The sequence below is a fragment of the Odocoileus virginianus genome, unplaced genomic scaffold, assembly GCF_023699985.2.
Source record: "Odocoileus virginianus isolate 20LAN1187 ecotype Illinois unplaced genomic scaffold, Ovbor_1.2 Unplaced_Contig_26, whole genome shotgun sequence".
NCBI lineage: Eukaryota > Metazoa > Chordata > Mammalia > Artiodactyla > Cervidae > Odocoileus > Odocoileus virginianus.
In genome coordinates this window covers 447,334-466,778 of record NW_027224343.1, presented here as the reverse complement: position 1 = coordinate 466,778, position 19,445 = coordinate 447,334, and the positions used below count along the sequence as shown (strand labels likewise).

The following is a 19,445-nucleotide window of genomic DNA, read 5'->3' as shown; positions in this document are numbered from 1 at the left end:
TCTGAGTACTGCAGTCTATGTCTGGCAAATAAGCTGAAAAAATATTTTGGCATGCCACTCCCAATCCCACTATGTTGATGAATTATCACTATTTCCATTAAAAGTGAGTTTTCAGAAATCACTGACAAAAACAAAAATTAAAATCTCTCTTTCTATAAATACCTGGAGATTTTGGTAGGGATAAGCAATTAAAATGAATAACTGTAGCTCTACAATGTCAAGATCCCCAAAAGAACAGAGCAGGAAATAAGGTCACTTGTTTTTTATTTCATGGAAGACTCAAAATGTAGAAAATTGAGCTTTCTAAGAAGAAAGGTACTTGATAAATGCCAGGCATAATTATGAGTTTCTCAATGTTCATTTCTTTACAGCTTTCATTCTTTGACACCCACATACTTGCACACCCAACCCAACTTCATTCCTTCACTCCCATCTGAAAAATTCTCACTCCTCCCATCTCTCTCACTCTTTTCAGCTAAAGGAATTAATGTCTAATCAGATAACCCTCGAAATACCATGGAAAAGCTACCAGAAACATACACATACAAATTATTACTATCAAACTTCGCTTCTACGTTTCCTCTGGCCCTGCTCTTTGTAAGTACTGCACTGGATTATCACCACTGAAGAGTTCTCTGACAGAACCCCCCTACAAACTTCAGATCTGTCAGTGCAACACGACTACCCACGAAACTTCAGTAAGTGACAGATTCAGCTCTTTTAATGTGAAAGTACATCTAAATGTTTGAACACCAATGTCATTTAGTATAGATACGTTCACACTGCTTTGATACCATGTTCAAAACAATAAAACTAAGACACGGGAAGGAAAATTATATTCCTTGAATTTAAGCCAGCAAAAACTCATCCTCTTCATTGACTTTACAAAGAAATAATAGATTTTATTACAACAATTTTCCATCATAAATAATAACAATCTTAGGACTAATACCACCTGTAACATCTAAGTGGAATACAGTTAATATAAGTGAAATAGTATCTACTTACAAAATAGAGGTAAATAATGCACTGTAATTATTAGTAACATACAGAATCCAGAAAGAAACCACAAAAACTACCAAATATTACTCTGATTTTGCCTCTCCTCTATTTTTGAAAACTAACTGAAGCGCCCCACTGCCAATAAAGGAAAAACAAACACCGGGAGTCCCAAGAACAATGTTTTCTCTGAAACTGCTGGCCTGTGTGTGGACATCAGCATGCCACCTTTCCAGAGTTAGAATGCTGCGGCAAATGCCGCTTTAAATGCTCCCTGAAAATTGCCCATTTGTTTAAGGTGAGAATTTGCAATAGAAAGAATAATTAGGGGGATATGTGGTTAAAAGAAGAAGTCTCACAATGCCTGTTATAAATGCATTATACGTAAAGTTTTTCTCTGGATATCTGCCCTAACACTGTAACCTATAAATTCATCCCTTGAGATTTGGTAAAAACTTAAAAATAAATTATCCTTTGGTTCTTCTCTAACATATTCCCTGTGAAACACACACTGCAGATGAACAAAAATTCCTTCAACATACAACTAAAAACAAGAAATTAAATACATGGCACATTCACAAATACCATACTGACTGTACGACCCTGAATAAGCTACATTAGTGCTTTCTGAAGTGCAATTGAGTTTTAAATGTATATAATTTCAATTCCTAGTATCGAACACCTGTGTGCATGTACAGAGAGACATATAACTTACTACTCTGAAACCTTAGCAATAAAATCCTTCATGGATAATGGGGATGGGAGACAAAAATCTCACATTAGGATGTGGTGGTAAATAAACCGTATTAAAGCCTAGGGGTTGTGTTGCTGTTGTTGCTTTGTTTTGTTTTTAACAAAAGGAAACACAACATCATCCTCACCAAACGCTCAGACCCCACAAACCAAGCCCCCTCAGTCTGTCTCCCCAACACGTAACGCCACAGAAGCTTAACAAAGCTTGGCTGGCAGTGAAAACCTGAAAAGTGTTCCACCTTAAATCAGAGTTACAGCTTCATATTAAAACTACATACTATACAGTGCAAGCTGATAATATGTAACTTGATATGTTTTTTTCTGCTTTTAAAAATGCAAATGAAAGATGCTGGACACAAGTACATACTATACGACTCACATATATTATCAACAAGTACATACTATACGACTCACATATATTATCAACAAAAACAGGCAGAGCTACTGTACAGCAGTGGGGACAGTGGCCATCCTCAGGGACTGAGCGCAGGGCACGGGGTACTAGCAGCTTCTATTTCTCAGCACGAGCACTGGTCACACGTGCTTCCTTTGTGGAAAACTATCAATCTGTACCTTCGTTATACTTCTACAGGAAGACTTTCGAAAGATTATATAAGGAATAATATGAGACACCAGGTCCTCTCCCCAATTCCAGCAGGAGACAGTTTATTCCCTGGAGGAAACTGAGCTCTGGCTCAAAGACACCAGGGAGAGCAGAGAACACTGTTCTGAAAGCAGGGGATCAAACACGAATCCACACACTGAGCTCTGAGATTCCAGCTCTTTCTCTACTGCACTCCCTGGACCCCGGCATGCTCTGCCCAGGTAGAAGACCAAAGGACTGCCCTAAATAACACTGACTCACCCCAGGGAGAAGACCCACAGATACTGTCTTTGGAAGTTCCCCAACGAAGCCACAAGGCTCACCCTCGACAGCCGTGCTGTGAAGATGCAAGGAGGAGAGGCCTCACTCACAGACCCTGGCACCCGACTCACTTCTCAGGGGCTCCCTTTAAAGAGGAGCAGAGAGAGGATCACTGTGCGTGCTGTCACTTCAATCGTGTCTGACTCTTCACAATCCCACGGACTGTAGCCTGCCAGACTCTTCTGTCCATGGGATTCTCTAGACAAGAACACTGGAGTTGGTTGCCATGATCGCCTCCAGGGGATCTTCCCAACTCAGGGATGGAACCCAAGACCGCTGCGTCTCCTCCATTGGCAGGCAGGTTCTTTACCACTAGCACCACCTGGGAAGCCCTAAGGATCAGCAGTGAAGTCAAGTTCCTAACATAAAAGTCAGACACCTACACAAACAGGAAGAAAGAAACCAAGACAGCAAAAGATACATCCTCAGAAAAGGAAGAAATGCACCCATTGCAGGGAAGGGAGTGAGTGGGGACAGAATTCTGCTAAAATGCACAGAAATTAAACACACAAAGAAAGACCTCTTGAAAAATAAGGACAGCAGAAATTCAGAAGGTTAAGATAAAGTAGAGAAACCTCGTTAAAAGTAGGGCATTAAGACAGAGGAAAATTAGAGCATCAGAGGACAAACGATGAGGTCCTGCCTAACTCATAGGAATTCAGAGGCAGGATCAAAGGGAAAAAAGAGAAAATAAAAGGGGAGAGAGTATCACAAAATACGAGAAAGTTTCCCAGAACTGAAGGGCATGTTTTTTGGTTTTTTTTTTTCAGATCAAGTGTTCATCATAGTGACTGAAATGAAGAGTGCCAAAAAAGAAAACACTAAAACCTCTTTAGGGTTGTTTTAAAAAAAAAGCAGGGGGTGGGGGGAAGGGGGGGAGGAGGTCTACAAAGACAGGGATCAGAAGAGTATAACACTTTTTAATAGCAACTGTAGAAACAAAAAAACAACGGTGCACTGGCTTCAAAGTCCTGAGGAAACATGTTTTCCTATCCAGAAACCAGTCAAATTGTCAAACATGTGAGAAAATATTTTTAGAGATACAAAGGATGCAATAAATTTTGTCTCCCATGTCCCCTTTCTCAGGAAGATCCTAGAAGATTTTCCATTAAAAAAGAGGAGTAAACCAAGCAAGAATCACTAGATACAGGACAACTTATCAAAAACACACGAGAGACGAAAAGGGCATTGCCAGGAAAACGGTGAAAGACACCCCAGGACAACAGGTGGGCACCAGACCTCCTGAGCAGCACCCATGCTGCTCCAGGAAGGAAGAAGTCTCCACGAACAGAGGGCTGAGAAGAGGGTTAGAGTTCTGTCACCTTGACAGCACTAGAGAAAAAGAAAAGGACACTCATCTCTATGCCACTAACCAGCCACATTTAAGTGCCTCAGGGATGAATTACAGTTGCACGCTCAAAGCGACGTCAGCCTTCAACACCCTTAACCGAACATCGACACCTACACACCCAGAGAGTGAGAGGAGCTGTGGCCGGGAGACAGGGAGGAGACGCAAATCGCCACTCTCCACAGCGATGTCAAGCGCGGTCCAATAACGAAAAGTTCAAAAACAGCAGCAGATACATACTATCTGGGAAGCTGGAGAAGACAGCAAGCAGGGAGCCCTGAGGATCAGAAGTAGCTGTCTAGCGGACAGGACGTGGTAGGAGGGGCTGGAGTTCCAAGCACCTATTTCTTGTCTTACTGCAAGATTTCGTGCTAATTTATATAAAATATTACTTTGATGGGACAAAAGTTTAAATTTTTTAAAATACGAAACAAAACCAAGAAAGGCACAAAACAGAAGGCAAGAAAACGAAGGAGGGTGAGCTGCAGCGGGAAGACGACGGTAAGACACCGTTTCTCCACAGCTTCCGCAGCAGTTCAGGTGAGAGCTGACAGCCAGTTGGAGGGTGTGTGCTGAGGGATGGGAAGCAGAGCAGAAGGGAGGATGCACTGAAAAGCTATTTACAGATTAGGAATCAATAGACATGGGGGATCGATCAGGAGCTTCTAAAACATCAACAGGCAAGGCAATGCCCCCCTCTACCCAGAGATTTATTTATTTAGTCCATAAATGTTGACTCTGGGGCTATCATATTTCCCTATGTTATTAGGAGCATTTTGATTTTCTTTTTGTTTAGGTTTTAATATTTGGATTATTATGAAATATACAAATAGGAAAATACAGAACACAATAATGATCATTCTAGTATGTACTATTCAGCTTTTCAAATATTAACATTTTTAACACTTTGCCTATTTGTCTCTAACTTTTTTTAAAGAAATAAACATTATGGATGCAGTTGAAACCCTCTTCAAACCATTCCTGAATCACATCCCCTTAACCGCCTCCCAGAAGGTAAATGCTAGCCTGATTTTGGCATTTCACATCTTCCTCCACCTCATCTCCAAGATGAAAGTGCTGGTTTGGATAAATTCTGATGCCCCTTCCTGTTCTAAGATGGCAGGACTGAAGAGCATGATGCAAAATTCTTGATGGGAAATACACAAAAATACTTCAAATAAAAATTTCAAATGCCCAAAACACACTAAATCATGATATTACCCTTTAGCAAAAAAACAAAACAAACAAAAAAAATCACAGTAACTTTATTACAGGAGAGTCAGTAAAAACAGTGTCGTCAGGGCACAGGGCATATAACACCTAGGCTCAGAAGCCCCTGCGGCCCCCTCACTGTGCCCGGAGCTCCAGGGAGGAAGGAGGAAGCGCGCGAGCACAGCTTTCTGGGGCTCTCACTGCGCGGGGGCCAGCTCACTGAGGCACCAAACCGCTTCTGCTGTCACAGGGCTCTTCTCTGCCCGCCATTCAGAGCCAAAATACTCTCTTAAAAAATGCGCAGCACCACTTTTACTTTAAAATTGCACATGAGGAGGCAAGACAGTTACATGCATTACACCTCGACCCTTGTGTGCATCTTTTTCATCTTCTGGGTGATAAAATGGGAAGTGCACATAAAGCACTCTGCCACATTCAGTGTACCATTATCCCAAGGAAAACACTTGTACGATTATTTGAATTGTGAGTCAAACTGGTCACAATGTTCATGGAACACCACTTTCACTTGAAAGCACAACTGACAAACTCAGTATTCAGACTTGGGTACTTGGCAGACGTTTTCTCTACAATGAAGTGAGAAGGTCACTTCAGGAAAAACAACTGACAGCATTCGTTGCCAAGGGTAGCCTTCAAGCTTTCAACTGAAATTTAAAATGCTGGAAAACTCGTTTCCCCAGTGAGCCTGACAACTTCCCAATACTTCAAGATTTTTTCTGATGAGATCAGTGGTGATATTAACAGTGACCATTCCTTGAAACTTCATAACGAAGAATGTTAACATTTGGAATATCTGTATCATGCCAACAAACCAGTATTTCCAAATGATCAATATTTAATGCAATGAAATGATGTATGGGCAAAGATCCATTCGAAGTGCGAGAAACACCAGTGGATCCTAATGTAAAAGAATTTTAAAAGTCTACTGAAAGGGTTTTACATTCCACATTGAAATCCACATGTAAGAAATTACCACTTAAATCTGCCTGCAATGCAGGAGACCCAGGTTCAATCCCTGGGCCAGGAAGATCCCCTGGAGAAGGAAATGGCAACCCACTGCAGTATTCTTGCCTGGCGGACTACAATCCACAGGGTCACGAAGAGTCGGACACAACTTAGCAACTGAGCATATCAAAGAAGAATATTCACAGTCATCTGAAAAGACAATTGAAACACTCTTCCCTTCTCTAACATATCCACACAAACTTCATATTAATACTTAATGGATTATTCTTTCTAGATGTTAAAGATCATAAACACATAATCACAATGATTAATGATCATAGCTAAATCTCTGATCATTAACAGGCATTTACAAACAAATGAACTATTTGTTCTTTCTTTAAAAGTTATATCCTTCTGGAGTTATTGTCTCATATATTTGCAACAAATACGTAAGCATCAGAGGCTTTATTTATTTACCACAGAATCAAGATTGATCAAAAAAAAAAGAAAATGAAATTAATTTGGTACATCCTTCAATCTGTTTCACAAAGATGTAAAGTCCCCGCCCTCTAGTTATGAAAGAGCAGACCCTTTTCATTTACCATGTGACTCTTGAAACCTATACACCAATCACCCAGATGATGTGGTATTAATGGATTTAAACTTTAGTTCTTAGATTTTGAAGGAAACATCTTTTCATGGAAAAAACTGACCTTTTTGTAAATTTTCAAAGTATCTGACCAAACCCCTATAGTTCAGAAGTAACACACCAAATATCAATCCCAGATGCATTTGTAGATTGGTTAAGAAATACAAGTGGTTTAGGAGAAATGTTCTTCTTGTACAAATGTATCCAGTTAATGAATATCTAAATCATTCATTTCAAAGGCAGGGACCCTGAAAAAAATTTCAGAATGAGAACTGATAGTGTCTTCACTACCAAAGTCCTACTACCAGGCCCTCTGAAAGAGAAAGGTTACCCACTGCAGCATTTTCACTCAAAATAGTCAAGAAACAATCAGAAGCTGACATCTCCTCCCCTTCCTAATTATCCACCCGCTTCTGCACGCTCACCTTTGCAGTTCGCTGAGCCCCCTTGCAGTTGGTAGACTGGGATTCTGCCTTAGAAAGTTCTGTTTTAAATTGAGATGAGTGAGGTCCTGGCTGTAAAAGAGGTTGGCAGGCAGATGCTCCAAGCTACAACAGGAGAGGTCCACTGAGCTAATGCGCTGTGACGCGACCTACAGGGGGATAAAAACCACAGTTCAGTTCTCAAAGCATCCTTTACCCTGTAACTGCTTTCCACAGACAGAAACAAGTTAACCTCATTTGGGAACACAGACTCGCTATGCAATTAGCACCATTATTCAAATCTAAACCAAGAGTATTTAGACAGAACTGAGCAAAGGATTAAAGCATTAACCAAGGCAGGAAATAGTGTCCCCCAGGAAGGTGCTTACAGTGACCTAGTATAGGAGACAGGTGACAAAGAGCACAGATTATCTTATCAGGTTTAGTGATACCCGTAATCCCTTCAACCACAGGGGTCATGTTCCTGAACACATTCACGGAAAGAGAATTCAAAGCTAAACAATGTTAAGACCTTAGAGTAAATACAGGGTTGGAAGACAGACACTAAGATCTAGACTGAACTTAAACAAAAGCCCCTGAAAATATGGATTTAAAAACAGCACACAGAAAAGCACGCTCAGTGGCCTTGCATGTACCTTTAATAATAACAGCAGCATATAATCAGATACCACTGCTTGCCTGTTATAAATTTTTCCAGTCATGTCTCCCACAATGTCAGTTTTGCTTCTTGTAGGTAACCTAAGTGAAATTTACTGTACGTCTAAATGTTTATCCACATATTCAAAGTATCCCCAGTTAAATGACTCCTACGACTGCCAGAGTCCCAGGGCTACAGGGCATGCTGGAGGCAGAAAGAGCACTGGGCGCCCTGCGCTTCTCTGTTGCATATGCTGGGAACCACGGTGCCGAGCTTTGCCAGGGACAGGCTTCAGGACCACTGACAGCTTCACTCCCCTTGCCTCACCAAGGCTGTGGGGTTACTGTTCTAGGATCTGGGTTGATACCTCCTCATGCTCTTCATCTTCACCAAAGCTTTATGGAAAAAACTCCACTCCTTATCTGTGATCAGTCTGATGCCCTTTTCTATTAGCAAACCCCTGCTTCACTCTTTCCTGATTACAAAAGGCAGCAGAACATGGCTCTCAGGGGGGTTAGCTCTGGTTCCCTCAGTCCAGAGCTGAGAGAACCTGAGTGCACCACTGAGTTCTCCAAACTCTCACTTTCTCACCTGTTTAACAGGCATGAAGATGGCACCTACATCTACACAGCTGGCTCAGAGACAGCACTCAGTAACTGGTGACTGCTATGACCATTTATGGTTGCTAAGCCTACTTCCAAATAAAGCTTACATTCACCGAACCCACATTCTTCTGATGCTAAAAAAAGGTATTCAGGAGTAAATCTGCATGACAAACACTGCTGATGGCACGTTTGAGGTTGGAAAGGAACTGTGAAAGCTAAGGGGACAGTGGGATGGAAAAGGGTTGGCAGGGCTCAACTCAAAAGATTTTACAAAGTAAGTCTGAGTTCGCGTTTCAGCAATTTCATCTTCTCTTGAATTTTCACCCTTAAGTAAGAAAAAGAAAATCCAAAACAGGGGCAGGTCACCCACGCAAATCAAATGATGTGGAAAAAAGGCCAGAATTTAATGGGCCTGCAAGGCAGGTACAAACCTGCCACGGCCACACAAGATCCCCTGGCGGAAGCACATTTATGAGAAGTAAGGCTGAAAGGGTTACTGGACTCACCCAGGAGCACACCTGTGGAGGACGCCTGGGGTCTCGGGCCTTCCGCCTGCTGAGGGGCCGGCGCAGAACAGAGGCCCCGTGGCCCAGGGAGGGCGCCCCGGGAGGAGGGCGCCCGGGAGGAGGGCGAGCACTGCCTGCGGTTGGTGCTGCTGCTTGCTCACAGCGCTGGGCCTGACCCTTTTGTGACCCTGTGACTGCAGCCCACCAGGCTCCTCTGTCCATGGGATTTCCCAGGCAAGAGTACTAGAGTGGGTGGCCATTTTCTTCTCCCAGGGCATCTTCCCAATTAATACACTCTATGACAAAAGTTTCAATAATCGTTAAGGGCAAGGGCACAGAGCATGATCTAAGGAGCCACAGAAGGCTCCCCAGAGGACCTGATGTCCAAGCTCAAGGCTGACCCTCACGTGGCAATCTCTGTTTCCCCCTGCCCCAAACCCTTTTCCACGTCTTCCTGTAACAAGCCTTCAGATGCACATGACCCTGGAGGGAGCTGCAGTCTGTTGCTCCCAGGGCGGGAGGTGTGTGCACACAGCTCCAGCCATCCCAGCCACACTGCTGAACCCACAAACTGATCCATCGGGGACTGGCATGTGACCCATGCCAGGCTAACTCAAGGCCTTCTCTGGGATACACATTCTGAACCCAAGAGAGCGAGCGAGCCTGCCACTTAGAGCTGCAGTTAAAATGACAGAACCAGATTTGTATATATCAACCTGGATTCCTTAAAAAAGAAACTCAAGCCCAAAATAAATAAATCAAAAACACAAGCTGTAAAATTTTACATACAGTATAATGTCATTCATGAAAAAAATTTTAATACATACAATGATTCCATATATTATGCATGAATAGTTATCTGTGCAATAAAGCTACACACTAAATACACTGATCATTCCCAGATCACTCAGATGGTAAAGAATCCAGCTGCAATGCGGGAGACCTGGGTTCAGTCCCTGGGCTTGGGAAGATACCCTGGAGAAGGGAAAGGCTACCCACTCCAGTATTCTTGCCTGGAGAATCCCATGGACAGAGGAGCCTGGCGGGCTACAGTCCATGGGATCACAAAGACTTGGACACGACTGAGCGACTAAACACAGCACATACACTGATCATATGTCAAATTAATGACAGCGACCGCCTCCAGGGAAGCAAGGAGGGAAATGAAAATAGGAAAGGAAAGACAGGAAATCTGGAATTTATCTATAATGTTTATTCACTTTATAATAAGAATAGAAAGTATGGAGGAACTACGTCTTCCCAGATGGCACTAGTGGTAAAGAATCTGTCTGCCAATGCGGGAGACATAAGAGACAAGGGTTTGAACCCCTGGAGGAGGGCATGGCAACCCACTGCAGTATTCCTGCCTGGAGAATCCCATGGACAGAAGGGCCTGGTGGGCTACAGTCCATGCGGTCCCAAAGAGTTGGATATGACTGAAGCGACTTAACACACACGCATGTCAGAATGTTAGACAACCAGGAACTGTAATATTATTCTTTGTGCTCTTCTGTGTGTGCGCGTTTAACTGAGAAAAAAGCAACGTGATCTCAATATAAAAACATCAGTAAAAAGGTAAGGAGATCCTGCAGCTCCTTTGAGGTCACTGTAAAGATTCCAGCTTCAGCAAAATGGGCCATCGTGCAAGACAAGAGTCTCTGTCTCTGACTGTTACGCGCACAGAGGGGGCCTTGGCCCGGCCGGCTCACAGCGGGCTGTGCCCCACACTCAGCGGGCTGTGCCCCGCGTTCAGCGCAGCCCTCCCTTGGGAGCGCCTTCTGGGAGGCTGACACGGCGCCGCTTCACCGCCCTCCTCTCTCACCAGCCGCCGGCCCGGCCGGGCGTTCCTCCACCAGGGAGTCCTCTGCAGAGGACACATTCCCCTTTTGGCTGAAGCATCAGGCTGAATAAGTACTCTCTTTGGACAACTACAAGATAATGATTAAATGTCAAGTCGGATTTGATTTCTTTCCTCATTCTGGACCGCAAGCCTGTTCCTGCTGGAAACCAGGGGGAGGACGGCTCAGGACGAAAGCTCAGCAAGCAAGAGGCCTGTGGGGATCACGGCGGAACGGGGGCAGGGATGGAGAGCAGAAACCAGATGTGTCCTGACGGCAGTGGGCGGCCAAGGCGACCACGAGAACCGAACCATGAGTGGCACCTCTGCCCTGTGCCAGGCCCTGCAATAAAGGAGATTTAAGGGCTTCCCCATAGATCAGCCTGGGCAGGTAAGGGCGCCATCACAAAGAGCACAACTCCCAAATGAAAGAACAACCAATAGGTCTAACCAAAGAGGCCTACACAGCACCTATTAAATCTAAGATCTTCCTCAAAATAAGAAATAAATGAGAAAGCCACCTCTGTACACTTCACAGCAAGTAGCCTTTTATTGTGGTGGTTGTCCAGTTGCTTCAGTCGTGTCCAATTCTCTGCGACCCTGTGGACTGCAGCACGCCAGGGCTCCCTGTCCATTACCAACTCCCTGAGTTTACTCAAACTCATGTCCATTGAGTTGGTGATGCCTTCCAACCATCTCATCCTCTGTCGTCCCCTTCTCCTCCTGCCCTCAATCTTTCCCAGCATCAGGGTCTTTTCTAATGAGTCAGCTCTTCGCATGAGGTGGCCAAAGTATTGGACTTTCAGCTTCAACATCAGTCCTTCCAATGAACACCCAGGACTGATCTCCTTTAGGATGGACTGGTTGGATCTCCTTGCTGTCCAAGGAACTCTCAAGAGTCTTCTCCAGCACCACAGTTCAAAAGCATCAATTCTTTGGTGCTCAACCTTCTTTATGGTCCAACTCTCACATCTATACATGACTACTGGAAAAACCACAGCTTTGACTATATGGACCTTTGTTGGCAAAAGTGATGTCTCTGCTTTTTAATATGCTGTCTAGGTTTGTCATAGCTTTCCTTCCAAGGAGCAAGTGTCTTTTAATTTCATCTTCACAATAACTCAGCACAGTAAGGACTGATCTCCACTTCAAAGATGAAGGTTAAAGGGTCTGCCCAAGGTTGCATGGTGAAAGCCCAGCCACACAGAGTCTGAATGACAGCCTCAAGTTCAAGTCCTACCCAGAGGGAGGCTCCTGTAACTGCCACGGTCAAATCCTAACAGAGCCCTCAGCCCAGAGCAAAGACAGTTTGATGTCATCCCTCATAGACCAACGTCAGTTTTCAGAAGATCAGTTCAAGTCACCATCGCTTGGGAAATCAGTGCTAGTTTGTACTAACAATGACAAAAAATTTTGAGGCTAATAATTTAAAGTAAATCAAATGGGATATTTTTCCCCATGAGCCTACACATGTTGGGAGATACATTAAAATGCACATGAATCCCAACCATAGCTTCCCAGTGGTAAAAGAATCCACCTGCCAATGCAGGAGATGCACGGGACATGGGTTTGATCCTTGAATCAGGAAGATCCTCTGGAGAAGGAAATGGCAACACACCTCAGTACTCTTGCCATGGACAGAGGAGACCGGTGGGGACAGTCCACGGGGCTGCAAAGAACGGGCTCAAGTAGTCTTCTCTTCCAGCTTGAGGGTTCGAACGTATGAGCACATATGAACAGAAAGCTCACCAGGCCCTCGAATTAGTTCCCCAAAGAACACTGCAGATAAACCATAAAAATATGGTAATACGAACAACAAACTTTCCAGATTACCTAACTAGGCTTCCATACATTTCTAACATCCCACTCAGCGGGACACTTTCCTCGGTCGTCTCTTTGCCAGCTGTTAGGACCCTTCTCTCAGCGATGTCTGCTCTGAGTCTGGGCGGGTTACGTTTCTCAACAGTGCCTGTCTCCTAGCCCTAACCCATCCTCACTCTGTGCTTCGGAAATTATTACCTTCCCTTTGCAACAAGCCTGCACTCTATGTCACTCATGTTATTCTTACCATTCACCTAGTAGACAATCATCTTTCACCAGCAAGGGAAAATACAGAATGACAACCAGATGACTTTTTTGTCCCCTCTATACTTTAGTGAAATACTATTTATCCTTATTATGCACAAAGCAGGCTCAAAATTAAACAAAATGATTCTGAAAGGCTTGGTCAAAGCAGCTGAAACAGCATAAATAATTCCACTTGTGCAAAGTAAAATATTGCTGTAAACGCTTTATGAGTCATTAATTGATCTGGCCTAGCCTTCAGTGTTTTGGGAAATTATGCCCTGGCTATAGGGAGAGTCTCTGGGGAGTTTACTAAATTTCTGTAAAGAATTCTTAACCTCAATTTACTTAGTTTTAATTCTTACCCCGCTCCCCCCTTCCAAATGCTTTGGAAAGGCATAAACATGTAGGAGAATATAAATTTAGAATAGAGTTTATTCATCTTTACTAGCTAAGTACTCTCTTTCAATTTCATTCTCATCAATAAAAGTTTTCTAATACTTCATATCAAAGATTTTTCCATTTTAATAAACTTTAAACTGGCACTGCTCCAAAACATGCAATAATTTCTTTTAAAAAAAATTCTACAAACATAGGAAATGCCTTAACTTGATTCCAGACCTTTTCACAATGACCTCTCATTTCTTGATCCTGCATTCATTATCATTTCATAAAATCTACTTAACAGCAGATGCAGAAAACCTTCCTATAAAATTAATTATAACATATACATTAGTAATGTCCTCATAGGGTCATATCAAACTACCGATTTTGGATTTAGTAAGTCCTACCTGAAGTTCTGATATTTTATTATTTCTTTAGGTTTCCCTGGTGGTTCAGATGGTAAAGAGTCAGCCTGCAATGTAGCAAACCCAGGTTCGATTCCTGGATTGGGAATTATTTCTTTGCCTTAAATGAGTAAATGGTACGAAATAGCTAAAAATCCAAGGAATAAAATACAGAGATTTACACAGTATTCTAAACCACCAGATGTAATCAAATGCATGAAGACAGAGCGGACCTGGAGAGGCCGTCACAGCCAAGCACAGAGCAGAGTGGGGACTCCAAAGGTGCGCGTGTTCAGGAGGGGCCTGCTTCTCAAGAGTGGGCTTCCTAAGACTGGAAGGGACCGTCAAAGTGTAGTTAAGGGACCAAAGAATAAAAATGATAGAAAGCTGCAGGCTGGAAAAGGAAAGAAGGGAGGAGAGAGAGAGAGAGAGAGAGAAGAGAAGCGTTATCAACAGGTGACCAATTGGACAGGTAAGCAAACACACAAAACTCACTGTAAAAAGACCAAGGTGTAACAATAAAGCTGGGCTTCCCCAGGGGCTCAGCGCTAAAGAACCTGCCTGCAATGCAGGAGACGCGGGTTCGATCCCTGGGTGGGAAAGATCCTCTAGAGGAAGAAATGGCAACCACTCCAGTATTCTTGCCTGAAGAATTCCATGGACAGGGGAGCCTGGCGGGTTACAGTCCACAGCATCACAGAGTTAGACAGGACTGAAGCGACTAAGCACGCATAACAATGAGGAGAAACAGTACTGAGAAACTTAGACCCAGAGCTCCTGCCAGGCACCCAACCTCTCTGCCAGGTGAGTGGAGGGGAGTGGCGCCCTGTCAGCGTCTTTACCACCTGCCTGTCGGCAACAGCCCCTGGACACATACTGGAGAGACACGCTCTTCATCTTCAAAACATGGGTCCCTTGAAGGCACAGATACCTAACAAGTATAATTGAAAAAGGCATGTGCCACGGTGCAGAGGGGCACAAAGCAGAGGGCACAGACCCCGAGCCCCCCGGCTGTCCAGTGCTGACGGTCCCCTCTTGGGACAAGATGGACAGGTCCTCGCAGGCCCCCAAGCGGACTGGCACCGCACCCCCAGGAGCTCGTGGGATGGCGGAAACCAGACATGCGGGCCTGGCGCCTCGCCCTCTCAGAGTCACACGCACGGTAAGAAGCTCGAAGAAGGTCCCCAAGCCCTCCAGCATTACTCATCGGGTCTCCGGCCTAAGAGTTACCTCCTTTCCACACACAGAAATCCCACTGTGTTTCTCAGTAAGAACAGAAAAACAGGACTTGGCTTGGGTGGAGATCAAATCTGAACTCAGAGGTCCTTCCTCATTCCCTCATTGGCAGAATGCGTGTAAGCAAGCTCCTCAGAACGGGACCACCAGAGCGCCTCGGCGCGCTCCCCCATGGGGGCAGCTCCTCCTCAAAGGGCGGGGCGAGCTCGCCACCACGAACATCCCACACAAAGGGCGGGGCGAGCTCGCCACCACGAACATCCCACACTCTAGCTTTCCACTGTAAGAAGTAAGGTAAAGTCACATTAAACAGAAACAGTTCTCAACAGCCTTGGAACAAGCTACTTGTTTTTCTATTTAAAATACAAATTATACAAACACCTCAATGTTTTAAGTTCCAGTCTAACATACAAGGTCTGGTATGTTTAACCTAGAGAGTTCACTGGTATTTTTTTCAATTATTCTAGTATTCCTTACTTTATAAAATAAATCAGACCAGAGAGTAGAAGAACTTAACTCTTCAGAATAGTTGCAGATAATCCAATACTCTGGGTTACAAATACTGGCACCTTCCAAGGTAAGTAAATATATCATGGAAATTAAACTCTTAAGACACCATGTATTTATTTGGTGGCGGGGCTTCCTAGGTGGCGCTAGTGGTAAAGAACCTGCCTGCCAACGCAGGAGACATGAGAGATGCAGGTTCGATCCCTGGGTCAGGAAGATCCCCTGGGAGGGCATGGCAACCCACTCCAGTATTCTAGCCAGAAGAATTCCACAGACAGAGGAGCCTGATGGGTTACAGTCACAAAGAGTCAGATACAACTGAAGTGACTTGGTTCACATGGACACACACACCATTATTTTTACACTGGTCTAACACTCAGATTAAAACGACTGAACTTCAAAATATAATATGACCAGATGCAGAGATCTGGTTAACTATGTATGATTAAGTTACTGATGCAGCCAGACTTGACCAGTTTTGGAAGAGGCAGACAACAGCAGTGCCCTCAACACCGAAACCGACTTAACCTGCCTTGGGTGACTCAGAAGGCACCTCGGACTTCTTAAGTCCCTCCTGGTCATTCTTTAGGAAGGTCAGTGATCCATGCAGTGACAATGCTCAGATGCCCTCAGCAGCACTACAGACTGCCTATAGACCAGCTTCTGCTCTACTACTGAGCGGCCTAGAGGCCACTGACCACCGTGCATGTGAAGCCCTGAGACTCCCCTTTGATGTTTTCAGTAAATAAACCTCAGTTGCTATCTGAAGTTTGGTTTGTTTTGTCCCTTCAGGCCGCTGTGAAACACTGGAAGTAAAATAAAAGGCAAAGAGCAAGGCAGCAGAACTCCCTGCACAAAGCAATGCTGGGCACCTCACACCCCACTCCCTCACGTGTAAGACGGAGATGATGACATCTCCTCAAGGGTGCCTTCCTTCAGCTCTAAAACCCGGCCCTGTCCAGTGTTATGAGCACCTACCTCACAGGGATACTGTAAAGCATCTAGAACAGACCTTGGCACACAGAAAAAAGTTACCAAAATGTTAGTTATCACTACTTGTTGTCACTACTACATCAATTCACTTGGCTAAATGATTTTATTATTAACAAAATATACCTATTAATAATTTGGGGTTGGGGAGAAACAAAGAGTCTTTTGATTTTGCTGCTGACCTCATGAACGAATAACTAACTCATTCAAACATCTAAAGAATGGTAAACAGTGGTCACATCCTCTGTGCTCATCAGATGGCATGGCAAGCCTATCAAGAAACTGCAGACTACCCAAAGGGAAACAGAGAGAAGGAATCTGGGAACCAAGTGATGAGGGAATTGCTGTAATTATCAGAGGTGTTTCTCCTAGAAGTAGATTGCCAAGGGGTGGGGGAGGGCGTAGAAACCTAAATAGTTAAGAGGTCATCGAACAGGAGAGGGAGTGCAATGATTACCTTGGGTTAAGCCAGAGCAGTGAACCAAGGGTACAGGGATCAAGACCTCAGCTCACTTCTAAGGAAGAACAGTCTTGTGAGACACTGTAGGTGTCTCAAAGGTGGTAGCCCTTTTTTATGTAGGAGGGAAGTCAGTCTGGAAGTCCACAACTTCCTTCTCAAATCTTAAATGCTAGTCACTCAACTAAGAGACGCTCGATGATGACTAGAACTTAAGGTTAAAGAACACTTTAAAAAAAAATAAAGTGGCAAGAGACTGTCTTATTTCTCAGTCTGTCTCCTGGTCTCACTGCGAGGCACGCAGGATCTTATTTCCTGATGGGGACCCGGGCCCTGCAGTGGGAGCGAGCGGTCTTAACCACTGGGCTGACAGGGAAGGCCCAAGACCACTCTGAAAGAAAATGCCAAATAACTGTTAAGGCAATTATTTCAGAAAACTACAAGGAACATTATGTTTTTGACAACTACTTCCCAATCTTAAAATCATATACTGTTATTTTAAAACATGGCTGTAAGTTCCTTTCTTGAAACCTAGAATGTATTTTATTAAAGATTAACAGCAACATACAGATAAAACACACATGAGGAATGCATTTCTTCCATCTGCTTAAGTCTGGGCCCGGAAGCATGCCTGGCACAGAGAAAGGGTGGGGTAAGTACCCTCTCATTCCCCCTCACTGCCCTCACCCTCCAGCCCCGAAACTGAAGTGTGGAAAGACCAGGGGAGGCAGGGCAGGGAGCCAGGAGAAGAGAGATGAGACGCCGGGTGAGCCTCACACTGAAGCACACGAGGAGCACTGCTTTCCCAAGACAGGGTTCCCTCAGGATACGGTAAGGAAACGAGCTAGCTTTTTCATGAGCACAAAAGTGGACCGAAAAACTGTGAAGAAAAGAGAAAAAGTAATTTTAAATGGAAATGACTTAGAATGAAGGAAAAATCCCTTCGTTAGAGATATACGAACTAGGATCTCAGAACAATAGTTACCACGGTGGGTGAGGGGGGGAGGATTAGCGATATGTTAACAAGAAGTGTCGTCGTAACTGCGAAGAGATCATTTCATTTTCACGAACCTAATCAGTCCTACGTATTACAAAAACAAAGTTTAATATAATCCAAAATACTTTATTAGTTTAAATTAGTTTAAATTCAAAGCAGAATTTCTAAGCTCCCTAATTTCATAAACTGCTATTTATATCTATAACAAGGAAAGATTCCACAGTATGAATTTTTGTGGAACAAATCCATTACCATGTTGGAAAATTTAGTTAAACTAGTGGGTAACACAGTCGAGTTTTCCCAGGAAAACAGAATGAAAGCGCATGAAAGCATCCAGACCCACAGCACTTTCTCCCGCACGCTTCCCTGCTCCCCAGCACCGCAGACGCCTCGCATTTCCCTGAAAGGCGCTTCCGCCCTGCCTCGGGGTGAACGCCGTTCCCTCCTCAGGACTCTGCCTGCTCATCACCTCCTCAATGCTGCCTGTCCCTAAACACTTCATACACTGCATTTCCAAATTTTTCTCACACCTTCACTACAGAATTGGTACAAAAGCAATAGTCTAGGGGTGACATTTTATAAACTAAAATCCATGTCACTCAGACCTTCCATTCTACTTCAGATTCTACCATAGACATGATAGACTGCCAGGATCAAATGACCCTGATCCTTTATCTAAAGAATGGGTACACAATGTGAAGGAGGAGTTCCCCATAGAAGTCCTTTGAAGCCCTTGGCGTCTTAGCAGAACAGGATTGAAAATACAACTTCTTAACCTCATAACCCCAATGTAACCAACTACAGCACAACCCAAAAAGACAAGTGACCAGCCAAGCTGACGAAATGCAGCACACTCCCTACATTACACCTCAAGTTAAGAGGTACAATATGTGTAAAAAATGCTAAGTGACCTTAAAGGGTTCCTTGCAACTACATCAAATGACACAGATCTACATGCTGGAAACAATCCTATTATACAAGAAAGATCTCACTCTGGTTGGTGATGTACTCTTTGAGTAAAATCTGGACAATAAAACACTTTTTTTAAGTACATGAAGGCAAAAGTTCGACTGTGCTTGACCACATATCTTATTCTTATATAAAGGGTGATGTTTACTCATCATTTCAAGTGATCTTTAATTCTGCACGAGATGGGACTCTGATTGGCCTATGCTATGCATATTGAGGATGAACCAAACTATCACAGCAACTTCAACATGGTCACTTTTAATTTTTTTCATTAAAAAGAGGAAAAGCTTAGAATTAAAATACTATGATTGACACTAAAAGAAAGAGAGAGAAGCAGTGTGATGGCCACAGGCACAGTGTCCACCACCGATCAACAAGAGAGACCTGTGCACCAACCACGCGGCCTTACAACGTGTGAACTCACACTGTGGGGCCACACACATGCACACAACTGGCCACAGGCTGACCTCTGTGGACGCTGAGTCATAGGTATGTGGGCAATTATTTCTACTTCTAAATATTCAACATTTCTTGTAATGAAAAGTTAAAAACACTTTCAT

General features: G+C 43.9%; 1 protein-coding gene across 1 annotated transcript in view; it reads right to left on the bottom strand.

The window, feature by feature from the left end:
- Positions 1 to 19,445, bottom strand: part of PHLPP1 (PH domain and leucine rich repeat protein phosphatase 1) — a 214,777-nt gene that overhangs the window by 76,689 nt on the left and 118,643 nt on the right. The window contains exon 4 of the mRNA XM_020905594.2: positions 7,275 to 7,441. Coding sequence (XP_020761253.2) covers positions 7,275 to 7,441 — 167 coding nt within the window. The remainder of the gene's footprint in view (positions 1 to 7,274; positions 7,442 to 19,445) is intronic.